At 36.8% G+C, this 27,608-nt stretch overlaps 1 protein-coding gene across 4 annotated transcripts in view; it reads left to right on the top strand.

The window, feature by feature from the left end:
- Window positions 1-27,608, top strand: part of LOC117989611 (semaphorin-2A-like) — a 420,606-nt gene that overhangs the window by 341,762 nt on the left and 51,236 nt on the right. For all 4 annotated transcript variants that reach the window (XM_069503904.1, XM_069503902.1, XM_069503903.1 and 1 more), the window contains 4 exons: window positions 9,327-9,414; window positions 12,697-12,748; window positions 13,057-13,119; window positions 21,550-21,657. In XM_069503904.1, coding sequence (XP_069360005.1) covers window positions 9,327-9,414; window positions 12,697-12,748; window positions 13,057-13,119; window positions 21,550-21,657 — 311 coding nt within the window. The remainder of the gene's footprint in view (window positions 1-9,326; window positions 9,415-12,696; window positions 12,749-13,056; window positions 13,120-21,549; window positions 21,658-27,608) is intronic.

The raw sequence follows: 27,608 nt of genomic DNA, 5'->3' as shown, positions 1-27,608 counted from the left end.
ATTCGCGCAAGTCACTCCTCTTCAACGCTAGTTACATTGTACTCCAGATCGAGGATCGTGACTGAAATATGATTATGCAATGGCGGGATAAAATTGACGCTTTACAGTTAACTATTATAGAGTAGACATATTAGGTATATCGATCATTTCCTGCATTTATGATGATGAACTACTTAATACTTACTATGTATCATCATCATCATGATCAACCCATCGCCTGCTCACTATAGAACACGGGTCTCCTCTCAGAGTGAGAAGGGTTTGGCCATAGTCTACCACGCTGGTCATGTGCGGATTGGTAGACTTCACACACCATTGAGAACATTATGGAGAACTCTCAGGCATGCAGGTTTCCTCACGATGTTTTCCTTCACCGTTAAAGCTTACTATGTATGCCACTTTATAAATAAATCAATTTGTTCCAAAATAAAATAAAAATCCATTTAAATTAACGAGATATCATGAAATTTTGACGAGACATTAAAAAAATATACTTTGGATTATTTTAAATAATATCAATATAGTCCAAACCGTTAAAACTGCAAAGTTTACAACGACATATTTACCAAAAACTTTAAGTCCCAGGTGAATACCATGCGATACTACCTACTACGATAAATTATTATTATTTAAATTGTTTTCAGTGAAAAGTCATTAAAAACCAAAACCGTTCAAAGAACATTAAAAGGTTACCGTCACAAAAAACTTCAAAACTACCATATTTAATTTCTAGTCTGTCGTGTTATTGTTAAAGACAGCAATAACACGAAACACAAACACCCACGGGGCACGTTCTAAATTAACCCAATCCACGGAGTAAGTATTAGAGGGCTAATGGGGCAAATAAATAGAACAAGAGACGGCTACTACTTTTTCAGCCTATAGAATAAATCATCATCATCATTAGCCTGTGGACGTCCACTGCTCGACATAGGCCTTCCCTAAAGAGCGCCACCACACCCGGTCCTCAGCCTTCCTCATCCACTTCCCGCCAGCCTCTTTATATCGTTGGTCCATCGTGCTGGAGGGCGTCCCACACTACGATTGCTTAAACGCAGTCTCCACTCAAGGACTTACTTATAGAATAAATAATTAACATTATTTACTTGTAATAAAGACAGTCGCAACTCATAGGAACAGACTTTATTCCATTACTAAGCCTCCGCTGTCCGTCCGTCCGTCTGTCTGTGAACGGGCTATCTCATGAACCGTAATAGGTAGAGTTGAAATTTTCACAGAATTGACGCTACAATAACAAAAAACCAAATAAAAAAATAAAAAAAAGTACATGACAGAGTGTTAATATTATGTTGAACGATGGTAGGGAACCCTTCAAGTCTGACTCGCACTTGACCGTTTTTTGTATGTATAAGATGCAAACGAAATTTGACTGCTGCCTCTTACATTGAAAATTTTGTTCTAGTAAGCCAATTGTAAAATCTAATCGGTACTGTGTACCTTTATCGGTGCCGTAGCGATTGCCAAATGAAAAAAATACGCGCTTCCTGCCAGTGGTAATTGTTGTGTAATCCATCAAAAGGAAACAATATTTACTTTGAAGGCTCTATTTTTTATTATTATCAGGATGTCTTTGTGGTAATTATATTTTTATGTCGAATTATAAGTAATGTGATTTTTTTCGTGAATGTGTAGCGTAGTTATTTTCACTTATCACTTTAAGATTTGACAAAAGTGTAATTACACTGAGTTTCTTGCTGGCTCTTCTCAATAGACTCTGCTTTAAGAGATACTAGTTGTCTGAATGAAATAAATAAGTATATTTTGATTTTTAAATTTAGTCGTTCTATTAAGAATATTCATGTCAAAGGCGAAACATATTTTAGCCATAAAGCTTTTCAGATGGACTGTTTTAAATTTTTAAGTTGGTATAAATAAAATCTATTTAATATTTGTATTTGTATTTTATCTTTTATTTATCTATATATATAAAATTCAAAGTCCTGACTGACTGACTGACTGACTGACTGACTGACTGACTGACTGACATAGATATCAACGCACAGCCTAAACCGCTGGTCCTAAAGACATGAAATTTGGAGGGTCTATTCTTTGTGAAGAGTAGGTATCCACTAAGAAAGGATTTTTCGAAATTCCACCCCTAAGTGGGTTAAATGGGGGATGGAAGTTTGTATGAAAGTCGGTCATTCTTCAAGTTATTTGCATGAAAGTTGGTATTTGGGTTTTCGGTCACAAATGAAGAAATACGTGTTTCAGGATTTTTGGAAAATTCGCCCATAAGGGTGGTAAAATAGGGGATGTAAGTTTGTATGGGAAAGTTTAAATTATTGTTGATATTATAATTGACTTGAAATTTGGAAAGTAGGTTTTTTCTTGAGGTTAGGTGTCGGCTAAGAAACGACTATGAGAAAATCCCCCCCCCTAAAGGAGTGAAATGGGGGTTGGAAGGTTATATGTGTTCGGTGCTGTTCAGGGTGCGCGTCCTGATGTTATAATGTTTGTTTCTGAAAAAAAATGCCATTTGTTTCCTGTAGGCCACGCGGGCGAAGCCGCGGGCAGAAGCTAGTCTAAATATATAAAAGAAAAAGGTGACCGACTGACCGACTTATCTATCAACGTACAGCTCAAACGACTGGACGGATCGGGCTGAAATTTGGCATGCAGATAGCTATTATGATGTAGACGTCCGCTAAGAAAGGATTTTTTAAACTCAATCCCTAAGCGGGTAAAATAAGGGTTTGTTTGTGTTGTCCTCGCGGACGAAGTCGCGGGGATAAGCTACTTTGTAACTATAGTACAAATTGCAACTGTTGACGTCTTAATTTTGCAAGATATTTTACAATGTAATCACTGATACCCCGCAATACCTTAGCTACTTACAATGTTGTGACAAATAATACAATGTAAGAACAGAATTAGTTTGAAACTATCCTTGACCAAAATAATTTAGCACGATACCATCTGAAAACGTGCGTTGTTAAAGTTTCCTCGAGTCCAGCTGTGAGGCCCCTGCCCCTTTCCCCCTTGACCATCGAGCTCATGCGATAAAACAATTACCTCCATCGGGGTAAGAAACACGAAGTTTTACAAATCGGAACCCAAAATTATATAATGAGGTCGCAGATGTAGGTCTAAGCACCTAGACCTATGTACCATTGTACCTTTTACAAGCGGGTAAAGAAAATTTTGAATTCACTCAGTATTCGATCTCATTTACCGGTTACATTGTTTATTGTTTGCGAATCAGGTACCCACGACACAGGACTACCTAGTGTGGGTCCCATCAGACAATGTTAAAATTGACAAAACTGCTTTGTTAAATAAATATTTTTAATTTTTTCATTATTATCGTCATCGTCATCAACCAATAGAACCCTACTGCTATAGATATATTGGTCTCTGTAGGGATTTCCACATGCCACAGTCTTGCGCCGCCTGAATCCAGCGGCTCACTGCAAATCGTATTTTGATGTTGGCAACTGTCAACCTACATAGTGGGGTCTGCCAACGCTACGCTTTCCAATGCAAGGTCGCCATGCCCATGTCGTTAGAACCTCTTGAATACTGCAGAAAAAATATGAATGTCTATCTGCCCCGCACACCCGCACGTCACTCGCGCTGTGGGGGCTGTGCGGGTGTACGGGGCGTTCTCTCCCCAATTGCCATCTCGATCTGTCGCGTACTACTTGGTTGACATAATATCACAGTAGTATGTTTAAATAATAGCTTCTAGCAATTGTACTCAAACTATTTATTTTAATAAGAGCTTTAACTTTTTTTAGACTAAGACTGCCTGGCGAGCTATTCTATTTTACACAGTTAACTTACACAACTCGTCGGCTCGTAACCTTAATAGTCATTTATCTTGTTAGCTTAGCGCAAAGAACTATGGAGAGGTCAATACAAATCCTTACGGGATAAGATAAACGAGATTATCCGATACAAATCTAATTTGTCCGATATTGGTAAACGCTTTTCTCTCCTACCGCGGTAACAAGCTGGTCACTTATTTAATCTGCTAATAATCGCTTGAGTATGTTGAAAAATACAAGAGGTTGATTCTGTGGGTCGTTAATCGCTTCAGCCGTGATCTACAGAAGTCTACCTTAAACGAGGAGAGAGGAGAGAAAAGTGTGAGTCGGACCCGCTCACGAAAGGTTCCGTACTACCGTACAAGAAATTACACATTTAAATTTTTAAGGTTGCCGTTTTGATATTTTTATTATTGTTGTTATAGTGGCAATAGAAATACACATTCTGTGAAAATTTTAATTCTCTACCTGTTACGGTTCACGAGATACAGCCCGCTGATAGACAGACGGAGGGCCGAGGGACGGACGGGCAGCTTGCGCTTAGTAATTGGGCCCCGTTGGCAGTTGGCACCCTTCGAGTACGGAACCCTAAAAAGGTAAAGTTTGTAAGTTTGGATGTAGGAGGTAGGAGGTAGGTACATTACGAGACAGAAAATATTGTACATCGACCTTTAGAAAGAGATAGCGGCTTCCTAGAGCGTTGCTTGGACATTATTGTGGTCCTGATATCGATAATTCGGCACCTAAGAAATAAGGTTACAGTTACGTGACCTCTTCCGTTAGCTGAATTCTTAGTTGTGTTCCTTAAATTCCTTAAGAAAAAACTTTACCTTAAAATAGTTAGGTACCTACCGTACATAAAATACGAAAAACATTCCAAAAACATTGCTTATGTTTTCCTGTCACTAGTTAAACGGTTTGCGTGCCGACAAGGCTCATTGGAATCTTGATAACTTGGCCCCAAATTATACGAACCTAGGCCTTTGTTAAAGTATTAAATAAATAAGCTATGTTTATGCAAAATAAACCAAGATAAGGGTTAAGTGATTGAAGTGACGAAATAACATGGATTTGTTTTAGTATATAAATTATAAACACGGGAAATAATTGGATTAGATGTGTAAAAAAATTGTAGTCGTAGCCTGTTTTTTAGATTAACTGATAAAATATTAATCTCGCTGAGTGGTATAATATTACAACCTAGCCTTTATTATTTTGGCCTAAAAACGTCTAACACTAAAACTCATATAATATTCGCTCTACTTTTAAAAGTTTGTCCTTGAATTAATAACAACGAAATACTTAAATAAATAAACAAGTTGAGAAGAAAGACGAAAGAAATTATTTTGGTAAATACTATAAATAATATTTGGTAAATATTTTGTGTAAATACTACTCTAACGCTGAAGAAAAATATCGTGATGAAACCTGATTTCCTGAGAGTTCTCCATAATGTTCTCGTATGCGTACCTATGTACTAGTATGTTGTTTACCAAATTGCACTTGGCCATGGTGGTGAAGACGTGGGGCGAGCTGGCTGCTGTAACTTCAATCAAAATAAGTCCATTTGAATTAGACTATGGCAAAAGTATTGAACAATCTCGTATAGATTAGGTACCAAAAAACCTATTCCAAAAGGTTCATAAAGCTGGGAAGCATACATTGTTTTATCCATGAAAACAAAGTGAACGCATACAAAAAATACAGTATATCACATGTTAAAATATGTGTATTGTAATCCACAGAGATTGAATGATGAAAAATGTATTGCCACTGAATCCATTATTATGGAAGTTGCTTCATATAGCACATTTTGCGACACCGATTTTTGTATATTTTATTTTCAGCGGCGGTGATTTGCAACTCAATTGTATAACAATCATTTCAGTAAAAACAATAATCGGATTGTATAACAAACAGGGAGGTACTTTAGTATAGCTTACCTCACGAAAGTTATATAACTAATAGAATTTATGACTCGGGGTCACCTATTGTTATGGTCAAACCTAGGTATACACTGCTCCCATACACAGTAAATAAATAAAATATACCTACATGCTGCAGTTACGTAGACACTCTGGACTTTGGAGAAGTTCATAGATAGAAGTTTGTTTTAAGTCTATTTCTCTGTCATCACGCAATCTATTCCATCTAGTCGGTTATCTTCAAACCGCTTACTGGAACCATTACATCTAGTCTGAATTATTATGTTACAAATAACTGACAGACAGACAGATTGAATTTTCCAATAATATAAATATAGAGAACAATTCCCACATGAGCGGCGGCAACTTAAAACGCTTTTCAGACTTTATTACGAAGCTTTAAAAGTAAAAGCTTTTGAAATATTGGTCTGACTTTTATAATAATTCCTAGAATGCTTTTAGTCAGAGTATTAGATTATCGTTGTATATTAAAGGTTTTTTTGTCTTCATAACATGCAATACGATTAAATAGGGATTAAGTAGAGTACCTAATCTTGCTATTTTCAGGTTCTTTACAGCTTTCATAGATACTAGCATTTGCCCGGGACTTCATTCGCGCCACCTACAGGAACACATTATCTTCGAGTGCTATGTAATGTACAGTACGGAGATTACCCCTATATCCAATCTTACAAACTTTATCTCTTTATAATATTATATTCGATTCACCAATACCTTACTTATACCCTGTTGGTTTTTTGCTTGCCATACAAAAACATCAACTGTCAAAGTATAATAAGCGACAGGTCGAATTAGCAATCGTGGAGGAAACACCCCGGACACCCGCAGAGCCTCCTTGCTAACCCGGTGCCGGCGAGCGCGGGTGATGTGCAGGTGTGCGGGGCGTCCCCCTGCCTCATACCCCGATTGCCATCTCAAGCTGTCGCGGGCTATTAGTAAATTCTCAAAATAGCTATACAATTTGTGTACTATCGTGAGTGATTTCCATTACACATATCTCACACCCAACTTTACTCACGTGTTTAGTCGACGCTAGCCCGACTAGTTTCGAACCCATCCGGAGTCCTTTTCGGGTCGGAGTTTTTTAGTCGGGCTAACGTCGAATAAACTCGTGAGTAAAGCCGGGTGTGAGATATGTACAATTATTTGTGTACTGTAATCACACTAGGTATATAGTAGACACCTGACACATGAAATAACACATAGAAACCTCACATGAGCAAATCGATTGTACGTACAAGGTAACGTCGCCCCAGAGGCATTACAGCAATACAGTAGCTTGATTCCCAGCTGCTCGATTTCCTTGCCTGCCAATACGTTGTATTCAAACTTCATTTGGTGTGAAACATTGTTACTAGACCATAAGCAGAACTTGATTTTCGGCAAAACATTGTAACATGAATCAAAATACAGGGTGTAACCAGAACGCCTAGCATTTAGCTTTTAGTGATGTAGTATTTTTCAAACCCGCAATGTATAGCGTGCGAAACTCGGGTCAATGCCCCACTTACAACGCGGTATTGACTCCGAGTGGCCTTCTTACGCAACGTTCGTTGACCTCTAGCGTCAGTCAGATGTTTTATTTGAAATATATCGTGAACTTTTTCAAAATATAGGATATTTTTTTCGCGTTTTTTTATGGTATCATATCAGTAATCATCCATTATATTGCCGTTTATTTAATCACATATGAATTTCGTAATAAAAAAATTAAAAAATACAACTGCTCTGCCAAAAACGAATATAATGTAAAAAAACACATTTGAAAATGGCGGCTTTCAGCTGTCTAACTGATTTTTTTCAAAAAGATTACACTCCTTTCTAAGCAGTGGGGGAAAACGCCGTGAAATTGTAACTAAAATCAGGGAGAAAGCTGGCAGTAAATAAATTCGATACAAAGGGTCATAAAATCGACGCAACAAAAGCAGTCATTGAAAAAACAAGAGGGCTGATTTTGTACGTGCTCGGATCCGCTTCTAGTGTTTTCAATTTAAAGTTTCTTTATAGCGAAACATTGTCACTGGCGAAGTTTGTGTCGCTGTTACAAACTTAGTTTAATCATCCATTTGTTTTATAGTTCTCTATAACGTTACGAAAGTCAATAGATAATCGAGAGATAATCTAATTCCTTTTTACATTTGGATAACAAATGAAAGCTTATGATTTTTAGGGTTCCGTACCCCAAAAAGAAAAAAGAACCCTTATAGGAGCACTTTCTTGTCTGTCTGTCTGTCTGTCCATCTGACGTGTCTGTCAAGAAAACCTACAAACATACTTTCACAAGTATGTCTGTCTATATCAGTGTGGCCACTTTTTGTCCATTAATATCAAAGAGTTCCCACGGGGTTTTTTAAAAGTCCATACCGTAGAAGTTGTAGGCATCTGCTATTTGTTATAGAACTGGCTTGCATCTCGATACGAGATAGATAGGCTACTTTTATCCCAGAAAATCAAAGAGTTCCCACGGGATTTTTAAGAAACCAGACGAATTCGAGGGCATCATCTAGTAAATAATAAAAACAAGACACAACTGCTGCAGAATGTAGAACATGTGACGTGAGACTTTAATTTCTTTATTCCACAAAGTGCAGACTTAAACCGTACAAAAGACAGTGACGGCTGGCTTCGTGAAAAATGTATTCCATATACTAGTGGAAGCAACGAACGGACGCGAGTAGGTACTAGGTGAGCAGCGAACACATTCAAATGTCTTCCGGATGGCTAGTCTCGGGACTCGGGAAGCGAGATGTTCGCCTTTTTCCAACGTCACATTCAAAGTAACATTTATTTTACATGGTTAAATACAACGTCCACGATACAGGGACTGTTTCAGAATTGATATTACGCGCCATGAAATATGTTTAACATGTGTCACAACTGCGTTAAGCTTATTTCAAACTACGGGATATACATTATATTATAGTTCGGTCAATATTGTGGCATTTCCCAACATTCGTATCAATTTTCAGAAAATTGGTACGAATGTTAGGAACACCAATATTAATGGCAATACCCAAGTAATTGCACGCACGTTGAATCACGTCCGCTCTACGATTTGTACCTCATTTCTTTGCTATATCGTTGATTTTCCGTAAAATGGGTATTGGTTGTAAAACTACTGGGTGTTCGGTGCGTGACTCCATCCCATACCCTCGTCCCTTACGTGTCCTATCCCACCTTAATAATAGATAAGCATGAAATAATTGCTTTGAATTATATGGAAGCCAAAACAAGGTTCGCGTTTTTGAACGCTGCAACAAATTATAATAAACTATACCTACCTACAGTTCGATCGTATTAGATAGATAGATTCGTTTATGATAATTCGTTGACGGGATACACACCAATGCTGTATATAATATTGTATATTATAGTTGTACAACGTATAATCACTACGTATTATATGAAGCATGAATCTATAAAACACAGTACGTATACTCCGTACAAAATGGCTTCTCACGTGCCATTTTAACTCTTAGATGGGTCAAGTGTCATGTCAAAAGTCTAAAATCGTAACATATTTACTAAAAACTAAAATTCTTTATCTTGTAAGAACCCGGAGTTCATGGCAATTTTTCATTCTTTTCAGATCATGTGAGGGAATTCTCCTGCGGGACTCTATACTACAGGACCTTCTTTGTGGATTCCAAACGCGACGCGCTCTACGTCGGCGCTATGTAAGTTTTGCATTTCACGTTTTATATAATAACGAGTGACTTTGTGCAAAAATCTAAAGTTTATTTGAACTGTGATTCAAGTAAACAGTTTTGTACTTAGACTAGCTTATTCTCGCGACTTCGTCCGCGTGGACTACACAAAATTCAAGCCCCGATTTTATCCCTTTAGAGGTTGAATTTTCAAAAATCCTTTTTAGCTGATGTCTACGTCATAACAGATATCTGCATGCCAAATTTCAGGCCGATCGGTCCAGTAGTTTGAGCTGTGCGTTGATAGATCAGTCAGTCAGTCAGCTTTTCCTTTTATAGGTACTTAGGTATGTGTTTATTGAAATCTAAATATAAAACGCACCTACGCATTCATCATCATCAGCTAATCGCTGGCTCACTACTGAGAATGGATATCCTCTCAGAATGAGAAGGGGTTGGCCATAGTTCACCACGCTGGCTAAGATTGGTAGACTTCACAAAATGCATGCACCTTTGAGAACATTATAGAGAACTCTCAGGCTCGCAGGTTTCCTCACAATTTTCCTTCACCGTTAAAGCAAGTGATATAACACATAACTCCGAAAAGTTGGAGGTCTGGGTCGAACCCCTGACCCACCGAATAGTCTTGCGGCCAACGTCTTAACCACTCGGCTATCATATCTACGCAATACTTTATATTGTTATATTTGCTGTCCGTCGATAGGGTCAAAACAAATGGATCTTAAGTTTTAACACAACACGCGACAAAAACGTGTCCAACGAGGTTCTAGAAGATTAAATATGTACAACGAATTGAATTATGCATTTAAAATATGAAGACCATCGCCACATTTCAAATAACTGTATTACTTACTAGATGATCCCCGCGACTTCGTCCACGTGGAGTTAGGTTTTTCAAATCCCGTAGGAACGTTTTGATTTTCCGGTATAAAAAGTAGTCTATGTTACTCTCCAGGTCCCATGCAAAAAATCACGTCAATCCGTTGCTCCGCTGCAAAGATGTGATTGTAACAAACAACACACTTTCGCATTTATAACATGGGATAACTGAAAAATCGCTAGTTTCTTAGGGTTCCGTAAGCTCTGTCTCCACTGTCCGTCCGTTTGTATGTCAGCGGGCTGTAACTCATTAACAGAGTGTGCACTGCGTAAACGCTATAACAACAAGTTAATAAAAAATCAAGATGGCGAATTTCGAAACAGGCCGCCATATAAATTAAAATTATCAAAAAGTGCATTATTGTATGTCGTGTACGATGGTACGGAACACTTTGTGTGTGAGTCCGACTCGCACTTGACAGTTTTATATACAAAACTAGCTTTTTTTTTTTTTTTTTTAATAGATATAGCGAGCAAGCGAGCAGGCGGGTCACCTGATGTTAAGTGATTACCGCCGCCCATGAACATTTGCAGCACCAGAGGAGCCGCCGATGCGTTGCCGGCCTTTTAGGAATTTGTTGGTCCGCCCCTTGAATAACCCCATGTTATAATCTAGTGGGAACACCGCCGATGGGAGTTGGTTCCACAGTTTGCACGTGCGTGGAAAGAAGGATCTGGCGCAGCGGACGGCTTACTAGCTTACGCTCGCCACTTCGTCCGTATGGACAACATAAATTTCGAACCCCCATTTAACCCACTCTTTAAAAAGAACACGCCCTCCAAATTTCATGTCTCTAATGGTACGATTACACTAACGAGTACAGTGGCGAGTCAGTGTCCTCGGCCGAGTACTCGGTTGGTATAAACACTTGCGAGTGCTCGGCGCAATTTCGAAATACGTATTATATATATATATATACGTGACATTTTACTGTCTCGCTTCACTACTCGGTAGGTGTAATCAGCCCATAAGACCAGCGGTTCAGGCTGTGCGTTGATACATAAGTCAGTCAGGCAGGACTTTGAATTTTTTTTTATACAGATTTTAGGGAGCATAAGGATGCGTTTATCAGGGGTGAGCCCTCTGTCACCTACCCTGTCTGTTACTCATGATAAAAACACGGGAAATAACAAATTAATTAATCTCACGTATGAGTGCGCATGATTGCATGCACCTACGCTGTCACGGTTCGTACATTATACGCCGTTAAATATATTTTTTAATTACCTACCACCCCTACTGACTACAGTTCAATAGTTTGTACAGTCCAGGTAGAACACACAGTAGTCATACAACTGACATCATTTAATCATTGATTAAAACGATTAGACCAATAATTTTTTTTATCTAATTTCATAGCTTTTGTTCGTTTACCTACCTATATTATATACCTACTACAAAATACTGGGTCTGTTATTATTAGAGGGTCAATAGTGCGTGTTACGAAACATCCATCCCAAGATTGTTACATTATCGGCCATAAAGCTATTTGATTGCGTTTTCAACCTTGTAACTTCGGTATGGGGAATCGGCATTTTCGGCAATAACCTAATCTATTGTTTATGATTACAACTTAGTAACTAATTTTGTCTGTTATTGGAGGTAATAAAATATGGTAACTTTTATAAAGCTGGGAATACACATGCATGTACCTTGCACAATGGCTTACAAGCTTTTTGCACTTGCCAGCTTGCACTCTCATGTGTACATACATACCTACTAAACTACATGCTCAAAGCTGACAACTAAGTCGATTCCACAAATGGTAATTTTGGTATGTAAAGCGAAGCAAGGGCCGCGGCGGGGGGGCTACAAACCAAACCATATATCAAAAGTCACCTGTAATTTTTATTATGTCAAATTTATGTACACAAAGCAAATCGCATGCAATTTCACTCTTTTATTTTATCCTCATTTTAACTGTACCCTCAGTGTGCCATTTATTGGCACATGCAATATTTTGGCATGCAAGCTACTTGGTGTGTATTCCCGCCATAACTATTTGAAACTAGCTGACCCGGCGAACTTGGTACCGCCCAACAGTCGATTCTTTTTCAGGAATTTTTTTAAATTTTTCTCTCCGTAAGAACCATCCTCGTACTTGAAGGAATATTATAAAAAAAGAATTAGCGAAATCGGTTCAGCTGTTCTCGAGATTTGCGATCAGCAACACATTCAGCGATTCATTTTTATGTATAGAGATTAGGTTTTGTACTCATCATAAAATTATAATTTAGGTATGTGGATCCGTACACAATCTTTTAAATTAATTAAAGTTAATTTGAATAGTAGATCAATCTTTTGTTAATTTAATCAAAACGTAGCCAGATACCCACTTAAATATAAATATTTCTAGTAATTAAATGGTATGCTTATAGTAGGTAAATTAACGAAAATCTTCTTTTTTCCAGGGACCGACTATATCGACTGAATATGAACAACATAAGCGCATCACATTGCGATGTAAGTTTTTGAACACATTTTACTTGTTGTAATAGTCACATAAATCACAATCAATCAATGTAGTAAAAAAATCACATAGTTTTCTGCTTTTCTATACATATTAAACTCGTCGTCAACGACAATACGCTAATATTACGCTATATATGCGTAGTCGTTGACTCTCGGCGGCCAATATTATACTACGCCACTACGCAGACGCAGATTGGCTACGCAGCTACAGCGTAGGTACTACCAGCATAGTGTGAACGAAAAATGCAATCTGACTTCACGTTAACATTGAGACTAAATGTTATTAATTTTTTTTGCAGAGGGATGCCATCAATTTGGAGCCAAGCAACGTAGCACAATGTGTCTCCAAAGGAAAATCAGAAGTAAGTGGTACTGGTAAATTAAAAAATAATGTCTGGTGGAAGGCTTCGGCCGTGCTTAGTTACTACTAGCAAAACCGTACAGCCTGCATACAATAATTTAGCGCTCCGGTACGAATCCGCTTAGAGACCGACAAGGGAGATTAATAAACTTTATAGTTTATTCGTACAGAGCATGGAAATAATTAAAAATTATAATTAAAATCACGTTATAAGTTCCTTAAAAACAGATGAAGTTGTGAGTTCAGAACGATTTTGTAAGTGTACAAAAGTTTCTTACTACTACAAGGTATAATACTGTTTCATTCTAAGACTCAAGAATCAAGATATAGCTCTTATCTAACTCCATAATAAACTTATCCCGCTGCAGAGAACGTTCCATTATTGCCTCATTAAATCAATTGAAACTCCTTTGTTCTCCACTAAATTGCACACAACTAGCACTATTTCCATCAAGGGTTAATCCCATTTTTAACTGTGAGCGGCGGGCGGCGGGCATATTTCATAGTGGGGAGCTTAAAGCTACGTTCTGCTCGCTATATTAAGGCCGTTAATTTTGATTTACAATCGCGGCGTAAAAGCAATATTTGTTTTATTTCTCGGTTACACCCCGTCTCCAAAGATCGGGTGATTGTGGAAGTTAGAACGAATTTACACTGCCCGATTTTATCGTGCGGCTAATGGTGCGTGCATATCGAGTTTGCGGACGCCAACAATTCGGTTTGTGGATTCAGCGAAGTATATTGGATTTGTTTGGATTTAGTAGACGTCAGGCGACTCTTTTATGGCTGATATTCTTTTGTTAATCTATCAACAATCAACATGCTTTGTACTTTGTAATCATCATCAAGCATCTTTAAATAAGAAGTATGGGAATCAACTGTCAGTAGGTACCAAATTACAAATAAATAAATATAATTTTCTGTTTATAAATAATATAAATATAATTGAGTCTGTAGAACAACTTATACAAAATATATTCTCTTACATTTTTGCAATTATTGAGTGCTTAGTAACTTTCAGCTATTAATCTCACACGTAATTCACACGTGTAAAGTAAGCTTAATAGCACTACACGATTCACTAATTCACTTAAAGTGCATTTTCATAGCGGTCTCAAACTTCTGTAAAACAATTTTTTTTATTCATTACAGGCAAACGCTTGACCACAATCACACCTGATGGAAAGCGATCATGTGGCCTAAGATGGGACGCGTTTACCCAGAAGATGCTTATTCACTCTTGTTTACTTGTTGTTGTCTCATACCCGGATTGTAAACATAGAAATATTCTAGTCCATTTTTGCTGAGCAATCAATTTGCTTGGTGACTAGTTGTAAATCTTACTCGTGTAAAGTCAGCTTAACGGCACTACACGATTCACTAATTCGATAATGTTCAAGACGTGAGCGATTTCTACGCTCGACTGGTTTCTTCTATTTTGGGGTCCCACTGGACTGTGTTTGTAATTGATATAACTATTTTATAGTGTGGAGGCAATTTCATAAGAATCCCTTTATTGTGAACAGTAGCACGGAATGTTGTTGTTAAAAGAATTGGGATGATAACTATGTCAAAAATAAATTATTTCTTAGGAACTGTTAATTAATAGAGAGCTTTCCAAAAATGGCAAATTTCACCGTGTTAGTTTTAAGTTTGCTTAGAAATTATCGTTTTAACTTAAAAAAGTACATCAAATTACGTCAAACGTTTATGACGTCACATCTGTGTATTTCATACAAGCTCCCTTACTAAACAAGCGTTTTGACGATTGATAAAAAGTAGCTGATTTTACTAATAGTGTTTTGTTTCATAATATTACATAATGCCCGTGACTTCGTTTGCGTGGATTTAAGTTCTCAAAATCCTAGATATAGATTTAGGATAGAAAGTAATCTATGGGCTATGTAGGTACATCCCCGGGATCCAAGCTATCTTTCACCTTACCAAGCAAGCTACCTTTCCTTTACTTACCTTTCAAAATCGGCTAAACGTATAGACCGTGAATATTTAAAAAAAACTTTCGGATTTATAAAATTAGGTAGGTATTGATTTCTCTTTTTGACCATAATAGCCCTTATTTAGTTTGCGAATCTTTTTATAAAGTAGAGTAAATTTTGCGAACATAATATTAGGTATACATCACAGTTCACACATATTAGCTATACAGAGGTAATTAAGAATAGATGGCGTATTACAGCATAATGTTTCACATTCGCTTTATAGCCTACTTCCATTAGGCTTGGTGAAATAATTAATATATTATGAGTAAATGTGTGCAACCTCTACATTAACACACTGTGCCTTAAATTCCATGTAAATTAGGGTTATAACCTTTTATCATAAAAATTCCACATATAAAAATACATTTTGAATAAATAATTAACTCGTTTAAACCCTACTCGAGACAGCCAGCATTTTATAATTTAGGTAAGTTATTTTTATTGAGACATCTAACAGGTGGTCAATTCAATTAAGTTCAATTCAACCTTGTCTAAATTATAGAAAGAAACGTCCATACAAAATTTCAGCTTGTTAGATCCAAGAGTTAGGGCTGAACGTTGATGAGTCAGACAATGAGTGAGTCAGAACTTTATTTTTATAGGTAGGTGTATTGATATATATTTTGCGATGCCTAATTTTATGCTCACGTTCCTTTTTATATCAGCTAAATGTAAATAGGGTATAATTTCTGGCTATTCAAGAGTTCTCAAGTTCATCAAAACTTCTCTTTACTTTTTCCATACAATAGGCGCGTGAAAATAAACAATTAGGGAAAGTTCTTTGTTTTCTCGTAAAAACTTGCTCCACACAGAGGTAACTTTGCTAGAGATTGTTCTAAAGTAATTATCGGATTAATACACTTGGAACGTTTTAGCCGTTGTACTGACGTGAACAGAAGTGTTTTGCTCGGAAACAATCAGAATTAAGCAGGAGAACAATCAGGCTCACGTCTAAGTTTCTTTTAACGGCACTTAGCTGGGCTTTCGCATAACTTCGCCTGGAACTAATGCTTTCGATTGGTCCATTTCGTTAATTATTCGCCACTTTGTACGTAAGTAGATTTACGGCCGGCTTTACTTTTCCCCGCGCTTTTTTTTAACAAATGGTTTTCGCACGGAGATGTACTTATTTTTTTAACACAAAGAATCTTCTTGCTAGTGATATACGAAGCTCTCATTTGCATTGCTAACTGCCCTACTTTCGTGACGAATTTGGTTCACGGTTGTTTCATTTCAAATAAGGAAACGTTATTTTTAACCGCTATACATAATAAGATAATGGCACCGATTCCGTTGTCTTTCTCCTTTTCTTTTTAACAATGCTAAAAAGGGACAGAACATGAGCTTTACATTTAAAGACTCTAAATTTTAGTGCGCGCTACAAATTGTAAACAGTAGGCTCGTGACTGTGCGCTAAAATCACGGGTTTTATCATCTAAAAATTAAATTTAAAACTGTCAAACTGCGTCTATCCTTTTCATATTACATTAGTAAGAAGAGGATGCGAATACTCTAAAATAAGGTTGTGCTTAGAATCTGTACCAATGAATTCTTAAAGAAATATTTTTCCTTAAGTAATAAAAGTTGTAAACACGAATTCGCAGAATTTTTAATTAAGAGTTTCAAGTAAAAAATAAAAGAGTGTAATGGGTAACCAAAAACTTATCTTGAAATCTAAATTTGTCTAATTTACCTTGCAATTTTTCTCAAACGACACGAGCGAGAGCGATGAACTTAAAAGGGCAAAGTGAGACCCTGTGGCCGCCTTTCAAAATTTCACCGTCGGCGTTTTCCCAGCCTTTTCCGTGTTACGACATCGTGTTTAGAGAAAGAAAAACTCGTTTACAGCGAGAAACTTTGATTATAGCTTTCGAGTAGTCGTTCTTCCCGCGATCAGGGTGATAGACTCGGGAATATTTCTTTTTTATAGCCCTCTTTAATACTAATAAAACAAATTTAGTTTCTTCATAGCAAAAATGGGGGTAGCATGTGGTGTATTGCCTTACTTTCCGCACTATTGCCGGAGTTCCTTTTTCTTTGCGTGGCTTATTTGTTCCCGCAATATTTGATTCTTTGAAACACTTTTACCAGTTTTCTGCGTAACTTATTTTCTGAATTTTCTTGGTTGTCACGAAAGGTTACGTAACATTCTTGTTTGAATAATTTTTCTTTGACCTAACAATTAACATTTCTTACAAAATTATGGCTTGCAGGCTTTTCTAAACTATTTTACGTCCATAGGTATACCAACAAAACTATTATGCGTCGTACTACATTTGTAAAAATATGTACCAACATGTATTTAACTAGCTGAAGCCCGAGGTTTATAAAAACTACGTGGAAACTCTTTGGTATTCTGGGATAAAAAGTAGCCCATGTCCGTTGCTCCGTTGTGGGGTGATTGAAGGACAAACCAACAAACAGATACACTTTACATTTATAATATGGGTAGTGAATAGTGATGTTAGTCCTGGATGTAGAGTTAGATTAGATTAGATCATATGATTTTTCAACAAAGACGGTTTATACTACAGCAAATATTTTTATGCTAGTAACTTTAACATGATAGAAAGCTAAAGAGTTAGTAGGAAGTGTGGCTATTAATACATTACATTTTCAAGAGCCATTGTGTGTTGTCCAGCTATTGCGGTCTAACTAAACTAATTTTCTCTACGTCAAGTTAAAAGCCGCCCGTCCACTATTGTGCTATGACAGATTTTAAAATTAACGAAATACTGGAAAGAAATATCACAAAACACGTTTTGCTTAAATAGTCGTATAAATGTCGACCTGTCGCGATCTATAGTTAAGTATTTTGTATTTTTGTTACTTCCAGAAATATCGGAAATAGAAACATTTTCTAAAAATGTTGACGTGCAGAATATCTTGTGACGTTACATATTTTATTGTTAACTATATATTTCCGCGATTTCGTCCGCGTGAACTAAACAAATTTCAAACCACTATTTTACCCCCTTAGGGGACGAATTTTCAAAAATCCTTTCTTAACGGATGTCTACGTCATAATAGCAATCTGCATGCCAAATTTCAGCCCGATCCGTCCAGTAATTTGAGCTGTGCGTTGATAGATCAGTCAGTCAGTTAGTCAGTCACCTTTTTTATATATAAAGATTTAGGTAGATATATTATTTACTATAGTATTCGAGAATTCAATGTCTGAAAACACAATGAAACGACTAACTGGTTTCAGTGTATTTTCAAAAGCTATGTCTGACGGTAGACCGTTGGTTGCGGTTGGACGAAAGATTGAAACTAATTTTCTCTATGTCACACCGAATGCCGTCCAGTCAAGTGCGGATATTCTGTCAGATTTCAAAATGGCGAAACACAAAAACTTGCTAACTCTAGGTAGTAATAATATTTCTATGCTCTAAAACATAATACTGGAAGATACTTTAAATCGGAAATAGGAATAAATAAAATCAGTCATGGTTATTTTTAGTCATCATCATCATAATCATGATCAACCATTCGCTGTCAATCACATCGTCGTCGTTTCACTTCAGAGCATGGGTCTCCTCTCAGACTGAGGAGCGTTTTGGCCATACTTCCACACTGGCCAAGTACAGATTGGTACACTTCACACACCTTTGAGAACATTATGGAGAACTCTCAGGCATGCAGGTTTCCTCACGATGATTTCCTTTTCCTTTTTCCACGGCTTTTATTTTTAATCATCAATTAGTTTTTCAAGAAAATTATAATTCCACTTATGATAAACATTAAAGTTTGGGTATCACGAAAACAAATTTCCAAATTAGATTTTTGAACATCTCTTTTAAATTAAGATGAAATAAACTATTGTGAAGATGATTTATAACAGTGACGTATATTTTGAAAAAATTGGCTTCATTTATTGTCTACATTATACACTTTAAACAACTTTACCTGAAACTCTTTATTTTTTTTATTGTAATTTGATCCATTTTACTACATACAAAAAGGGATACCATAATTTATAGTTTATCGTAAATTTACAGTATTTTTCTTTACTTGCGTATGTTGCTTTAATCATAATAAGACGTCCTACTTAATCATACTTACTCACTACTTACTTTAATCATAGTATGACCTGAAAGTAGGTAGGTTGAGACTATGTATGAAATCGTTTTAGAACAAAGTTTAAATTGGTATAATATGTCATGAAACAGAAACACAATTTGCGAATTGTTAGTTGTCTCGTTATACTTTCGAGAGCTGCGGCAGTATGACTATTCTGTGATGGCCGTGCGGTTGCGGTGCGACGGTGGATTGAAACTAATTTTCTCTACGTCACGACGAAAACCGTCCGCAAACTATTGCGGTGCTGTTTGGATATATTTTATATTTCACGAAACAATGTATGGATATCAAAATTGAATATCAGATGTGCGTTTCATAACATGATAGCTGATAATAATTAATTGTTGCTTAAAAGACTATAAACCTTTTTCTTTTAAGAAAAACCCGTGTTCTGCAGTAGTAGGCTGGCAATGATTTGAGATGATGATGATAAACATAAAATATCATAGAAGTCTTCTGTAGGAAGTGCGTGTTAGCTCTGTATTTAGAGAACAAATCTATAGCGGTGATTTGCGCCTGCAAATTTCTATTCGACGTTGTCTGCGCAGGCATGGTGCGTTCCATTCATTTCATTTCCAAAAGTTCCATTTTATTTTAACATGTTATACCTATAAGTAGTGCTGCGGAATTCCACACGCAATTTTCTGCAAACTTCTCTACCTTAATATAGTCCGCGACAGATCGAGATGGCAATCAGGATATGAGGAGGGGGGACGCCTCGCATACCCGCACGTCACCCGCGCTCGATGGTGACGAACCAGTAGCCCTACCGCGGTTGTTTGACAGCTACAATGTCACGATCGCAATCATCGCAATCATCTCTGATTGGTTAATGCTCACTCACTATTGGCCACAATGCATTGTTGCAACAAGAATCGCACAAATTCAGCCAATCAGAACAATTGAGATTGTAATAATGATTGATGCAGGTTTTAGACAATCGCCCTACAGGTTAGCGCGGGTGCTATGCAGATGTGCGGGACGTTCCCTCACCGATTGCTATCTCGACCTGTCGCGTACTATATTAAGGTAGAGAAATGTATGTATGTAGAAAATATGTGTACCAAGTAGTGTAGTTTGGCAAGAGTTTATAGTTACTCGTGCACATTTTTTATAGAATTTTGAAGTGGCAGTCTACCACCACGTCTATACCTAACGTCATACTTGTGTATGATGAACCCTGCGTCTTTACCACTCGGCGTCAATATACAAACTGCGTTTATGGCACCTATACTTTAAATTGTAAATCGGAAAGAATTCCATATTTTGTTGTTCTGTGATGGAGTAGATAGAAGAAAGCACTATTCAAAGAAATGGCTTTAGACTTCGTCCTCCTATAAATATAGTAGTTTACCATTATTTATATCGAAACCTAATAAACACCGGCAATCGTTCATTTTGGCTGCATTTTATTCACTAAAAGCGGTCATCACATATTCCTGTCGTACGGAATATTAATGACCTGTTCAATATTTATGTTGGAAGTGAATTTCCATAATCACAGCGTACATTCACCATACTTTCGTACTATTATTTCGATAAAATTTCCGACACATCCAATGTATTCCTTCATTGCAGTTCATTTATTTATCGTATCGGCTAACCAATTATCCGTATTGCGCCAATTTTGATTGAAATGCAAGAGAATGAGTGAATTAAATGTAGTAATTAACCTCGATCCTGATTTATACAATGATACTTCTACTGCACTTCAGCTTAATGGATTATGGTTTAGTTAACGGGATCGATACTAAGTGTGCTCTTAACCTGATTCAATAATACTTACGTAAGATCAACAATCTTCTGTTTTAGATATATTATTAAATATCTGACACCCGCAACTTCGCCTAAAGTAAGGTGTAATCCATACTAATATTATAAATGCGAAAGTGTCTGTCTGTCTGCTAGCTTTTCACGGCCTATCCGTTCAACCGATTTTGATGAAATTTGGCACAGAGTTAGCTTGCATTCCGGGGAAGGACATAAGCTACTTTTTATCCCGGAAAATTAATGAGTTCCCACGGGATTTTAAAAAACCTCAATCCACGCGGACGAAGTCGCGGGCATCATCTAGTTTATTTTAAAAAGATAACAATCCATATTTAATATTATAAATAGGTACGAAAATTTGCCTGTCCGTCGGTCTACTAGCTTTTCAAGCCGAATTTGACGTTTGGTACGGAGAAAGCTTGCATCTCGGGAACGGACGTTATACTACTTTTTAGCGCTACTTTTTATCTCGGAGAAGCAGAGTTCCTATGCAGGAATTTAAAAAATCTAAATCCACGCGAATCTTATCGTATCTTATAATAGAATGTGCTTGTTTTTAATAGTGTTCTTTGTTACAGCATTTCGACTGCCGAAACCACGTAAGAGTCATTCAGCCAATGGGCGACGGATCCAGACTTTACGTGTGCGGGACCAATGCTCACAGTCCTAAGGATTGGGTTTTATACGTAAGTATTCTTACTATTTTAGTTATTCTCGTGTGACATATTTTTAGGTTAAATTAAAAAACTAAAAACTGCGCGAATCCTAAAATGAAAGAAGGTTAGAAAAGAGATTGGTTAGAGAGTTTCATGGTGATATTCGATTAAGGCTTCACAGATTATATCATAAATCCATCATATCATATTATTATGATAGACATAAATTATATTATGTTACAATAATATAAACTAACTAAAGTGCAGTGCATATAATATTCTCTACAATTACCATTGACTTGTTAATAATTTTATATCATTACATAGTTGAACTTCGTAGCACAATGCTACGCGAACGTAGAGTGTTACGATTCGTAGTAATTGTATTTAAAACATAGTTTAATAAAATATTTTATTATGATCCTTGAAATGGTAGGACAGAGTAATCAAAAATAAACTAACTATTTGCATCTTGGTACTCAGAGCCCATATCTCACATATCCATTCACTTGGCACCAAAACTCCCTTAATTGAATGTACACTACACAAGCATTAACTCAAGACCGTATCCGGGCGAGGCCATCTTGGCACAACAGTATAACGGGGGCTATTATTGTCTTTAGAACCACTTCAAGTTATCCCAACACGAGCTTTGGAAGCGCGCCAGCGACGCAACAGTTCTTAAGAATCCGCACATGTGTTCCATAAATGGAAATAAAGGAAAATATGCAGATATTTTCCTTTTATAGTGCATTTTTAACTGTGGTTTTTAACAAGGGTCCCTTTTATACCACCACTTGTCGTGCAAATGCATCGAGCACATTGCACGGTAGCTTCGCGCTGGCAACCGCGACAAATTTCACGGGCGCTGATTCCAAATGACGCCGTAAGATGGAAGGAGATTTTTCCTCCACGTCGAAGCTTCTAACCGAACGAGTCCGTAAAGCCGGCATCCAATGACAATTTTACGCGGAAACGTCTCTCTGGCGTAAACATTTTAAAATGGATATTTCCATTTCATATAATTTATTATAAACGGCTTGCGACATAAATTACCTTTAAAATTATTGCGAAGGTGTAATTTATATTATTCGACGTTTCGATATTAACTACGAATTTATAACAATTATAGTGTAACGTCTATATTAAGTTTTATTTTTAATACAGATTTAAATGCATACTCCGGTATAGACGTTAATATGACATATTGCAACAATAAAAAAACCATTTGAAAATGTGTTGACCGGGCTTGACCGTCTAGTCCTCATGCGTGTCGTTAACGGCGGATATTTTTGTGAAATTATTTTTTTAAACTCATAAAAAAAGCTCTCCACAATAGGTATCGAGAGCAGGCTGCAATAAATTTGGCGTGCTCTGTTCACCTCTCACTTTCCCTGACTTGACTTTCATATAATTTTATGATGTATCGGCGGTCGTTTGACCCTTCACACGTTTTATCGCGTATCAGGCCCAATGTATGGCGGGTTTTATGATCGTTTTGCAAATTTTCGTTTTAAAGTATGAATACGATAAAGGGGTATTATCGGGTGTAAGAGTGCATCCTCTTTGATGCGGCACCCTTCGCGGTAGACTCGGTAGTCACTTACGAGTAAATGGGTTGTATGATAGAGCAAATAGCCCTGTTTGTTTGATACCTAAAAATATTATAAGGTGCAGATAGACGCTGGCTGATTTCCTCTTCTGGGTTGGCAAATAAGTTTGAACACCTATTGGAAAAATTAGATAGTAGTAGATTTTTTGAATATTTAAAAAATCTACTACTAATATATAAGAGGCTTCTTATTCATAAGAAGCTGCTTTATTAAAGTTTTACTTTGTCGCGAGGAATAAAAAAAAATTACTCTATAAATTTAAAAGAAAAGAAGCTACAGTAAAAAGTCTACAGTATTATAAAAAATAAAGGGTTTATTTCCCAATAAAATCATTAAAACAATATTTAAGTAATTCTATCTGAAATATGTAATGTATGTAATCTTTATGTACATTACATTCATGCCTATTAAGCCGTGATAGCCTAATAGTTACGACAACCACCTCCTATTCAGGAGGTTGGGGGTTCGATCCCGTGCACGCTCGTGCGTTTAGTGCATTATGTGCGTTTTAAGTAATTAAATATCATCGCTTTAACGGTGAAGGAGAATATTATGAAGAAACCTGCATGCCTGAGAGTTCTCCATAATGTTCTCAAAGGTGTGTGAAGTCCGCCAATCCACACTTGGCCAGCGTGGTGGCCTATGGCCAAACCCTTCTCATACTGAGAGGAGACCTGTGCTCTGTAGTGAACCGGCTATGGTTTGATCATGATGACGATTATTAAGACGGGTAGTCTAGTCACATGCTTATTTTTTTAGCATATAATTTAAAACTATCATCTACTATATCATCATCATACCATATTATTATACCATATGTTTGGTATCTATAGGTTTATCAATTGCCAAATTCATAAACCTTAATGGATAAAGTGACATAAAATACTGCTGCCCAAACGAAAGCACAATTCGTCTAAAACGATAAATCCTATTAAAAGTCGAAAACCCAAAGTGGAGTGAGGGCGGTTGAAAATTGAAAATATATTAGGTTTGTGGGAAGGAGCCATTGAATGCGAATGTTGATACTTGCCCGTCCTTTGTACAGTACAGTTAGTACAAGATTGAACAATGCATTTATCGTTTATCGTTTCGTTTACTCCTCACGGTCAATGTTTACGTATTGTCCGGCAGTATGAGTTGGCCATAACAGTCAGTATTGGACTCATCGAGTAAAAGAAATAGTAAACGTGATGGTCCAACTCTCGCCACAATTTGTCTCTCTTACACGTTCGCAAAAAAAGGGGGACAGATATACGCTGCCATTTTGTTGAGTTTGGCATTTATTATTTCGTTTATTGACGTTTTTGACAGATTGACAATGACAGATTGACAGCGTGACAATGACAAACAAGTGACAGTCCACCACTTAGTCTATGGTGTGTGTGTCTATGGTAATTTGTCTAAGATCACTAAAAACCTCAAGAAACTTGTGTCCAGAGCCAAATTTTCATCAGATAAAAAAAAAAGTTACCGCTTTCTAGTCTGTTACTCTGTCATTGTCAGTAAAAAAATAAAACAAAACAAACCAACGAAACCAACATAACCTTTTATCATAACTGAAACTGAGAGTTGAGACTGAAACAAACGGAACAATCGCTTTAGTTTTAACTAGAAAACTGAAGTTTTACTGATTATTAGGTATATATTATTGTACGTAATACAACTTTGTAGAAACAACTTCGACAAGGAAGCTGACAGAAAAATAAGCTGGGCTGGGCAGCATTTGGAAAATTGCGTCAAGTCTTCAATTCGTCGATACCCCAAAGCCTAAAGACGAAAGTCTTTAATGAATGTGTCCTACCTGTGATGACGTATGGTGCTGAAACGTGGACACTGACAGTTGGCCTTGTCCACAAGTTCAAAGTCGCTTAGCGGGCTATATTGGGTAACTCTGAGGGACAAAATCCGTAACAACGAAATCCGTTGGATGACCAGAGTGACTAACATAGCCCAACGAATTAGAAATCTGTACTGGCAGTGGGCAGGCCACGTCTGCCGCAGAACCGATGGGGCAGACGTGTTCTGAAGTGGAGACCGCGTATCAGCAAGCGCAGTGTGGGACGACCTCCAACCCGCTGGACTGACGACCTTAAGTAAGTTTACTCTCTCTCTTCGGATCACGCTCACATAATGTACTAATTACTAGGTAATACAAATCTCTTGATCTGAATTTGGACACATAGACAAGTGGCCAGGTTTGAAGAGTATAGTTAAATCATAACATAACTTCATATGTACCTACCTACTTAAATAATTACTGTCTACTAGGTACCTAGCATTAAATGAGTTCAAAAAGGGCTGAGCCATCATTAATAATTATATTTGTTAGAACAGTTTTGACTACTGACCGCTTGATAAATGACAACACATTTTAGACATAATCTTGTGGTACACTGAAGTTAAAGTTGCAATAAAACATCTAGGTAATCTACTACAGAAAGGCAACTCTTTAATAATCAATTCAGTTTTCTTTGTTTAAGACATGTAATTAAGTTCGGGACCTTGAGTTTGAGCTGTATTTTAGTGTATGTATAAAGGTTATCTGTCTATCTATCTGCTGGCTTTTTACAGCTAATCCGTTCAACCAATTTTGACAAAAGGTACAAAGATCTTTCATCCTGGGGATGGATATAGCCTATTTTTAAATAAACTAGGCTCTGAAAATCGAACAGTTCCCACAAGATAAATGAAGTTGCGAGTATAAATTATTTAGTGTGGAGCTTTGTTACATGCTGGAGAAGGAGATAGGCTACTTTTACCCTTTAAATCAGCGCGGATAAAGTCACGGGCATCATCTACTTATTAATTAATATTATAAATAAAACTTAGACCTCATTAAGATAGATAGTAAAATAAGAAGAATAGTTCTTGTCTAATTAGCAATTTAAAAAATTAAAGATCAATAATTTCTATTTTTTCAGTGATAACTGTGGACCAGTTAGTTACGTTATGTTAACAGCCTGTGAATGACCACACCACCTGCCTAATCCACTTTGTTAGAAGAATGCAAGTTGATTTTGCTGCATCAAGACTACACTCTACAGAATCCTCATAAGTCATCTAAGTGCAGTAACACTGCGCAACAAACTACAGTTTTATAACAATATAAAAATTTAATAGTAAATAAAATGTTTTTTGTCTCTGCTTTTCTATTATGAACATAGTGTTTTTATAGCTAGTCATGCCATAAGATTCTTTTATAGGCATTTTAATTCATACCTACATACAACGGGCTAGCTTTTGAGACTTGCCGCCTTGATGGAGAAAAGAAGAGGAGATAGGGACGTTCCGGAGTCTCTGGATTCATCCATACAAAACGTGAGTGAGTCTCTGGCTGAAGGAGTGAAGGGGTTGACTTACCCCGCCGCCCCCTACCGAGGCTGTTTTAAGTCAATGACAATTTTATCAAAATTAAAAATCATTTAAAAAAGTATACATCCCCGGCGGAAAATCACTCCTTCCAAGGGAATGATTTCCCTCCCCTCCCTTTTACCTCAGCTACCCCCATCAAGGCTGCACGTTTCAAAATGTTCATACAAATAAACAAAATTGAAAATTGCCTGTTACGTTCTCAATAAGCTCATAATTAAAAAAATTGTGAGCTAATCTTTGAAGTGTTGAACCGATTTTGATGAGACTTGGTGCACAAACAGTTGGGGACAGTGTGGCTAATTCTGTTAGACGAGGTCTAAATGTATTGCTATCCTTTTCTGCAGTGCAGGGAGCTTATGAAAGGAACAGCAATACACATAAACCTGTCATTTTAATTTAGTTTTGATCATAGATTCCCGGAAATATCCAGGCAGGCAAATTCCAGAATACTTTTTAACTATTATTAGTATCATCTGAAAACTTACTTTTTTTAGGATGAAATAAAACAAATTAAATTCTTTTGTTTAAATTTAAATTAGATACTATAAGTAGGTAGGTATGCGTATAAGTATTTTACATCAGCTGTAAAATTCATAAGGTGTATTTAAGTAGGTACATCATAAACAGTTCAAATTATATAGGTATTCTACAAGTCTGATGACCCCCAGGTTAGTTGCAGTCTTGACTCTTGAATTCAGTTAGGTTCTAGTGGCCCTAGCTTAGGTAGCTGGAAGATAGGCAACATAATCTGGTAAGTATAGGTTAGGTACCATAGATGATCTGCAACCTGAAAATAATAATTTATTTTAGAAAAATACTTAATATAATAACCTAGCTAAATTTGGTAGGTAGGTCCATTTCATACAAAATTTTACTAACTTATACCCTTCTATACTAGATTGTGCCCGCGATTTTGTCCGCGAGGACTACACAAATTTCAATTAGATAGATCAGTCAGTCAGCTTTTCCTTTTTTATATATAGATAAATTAAGTAC

Source organism: Maniola hyperantus, chromosome 16 (assembly GCF_902806685.2).
Source record: "Maniola hyperantus chromosome 16, iAphHyp1.2, whole genome shotgun sequence".
NCBI lineage: Eukaryota > Metazoa > Arthropoda > Insecta > Lepidoptera > Nymphalidae > Maniola > Maniola hyperantus.
The sequence above is the reverse complement of the archived record's forward strand: the minus strand, read 5'-3'. Positions and strand labels throughout refer to the sequence as shown.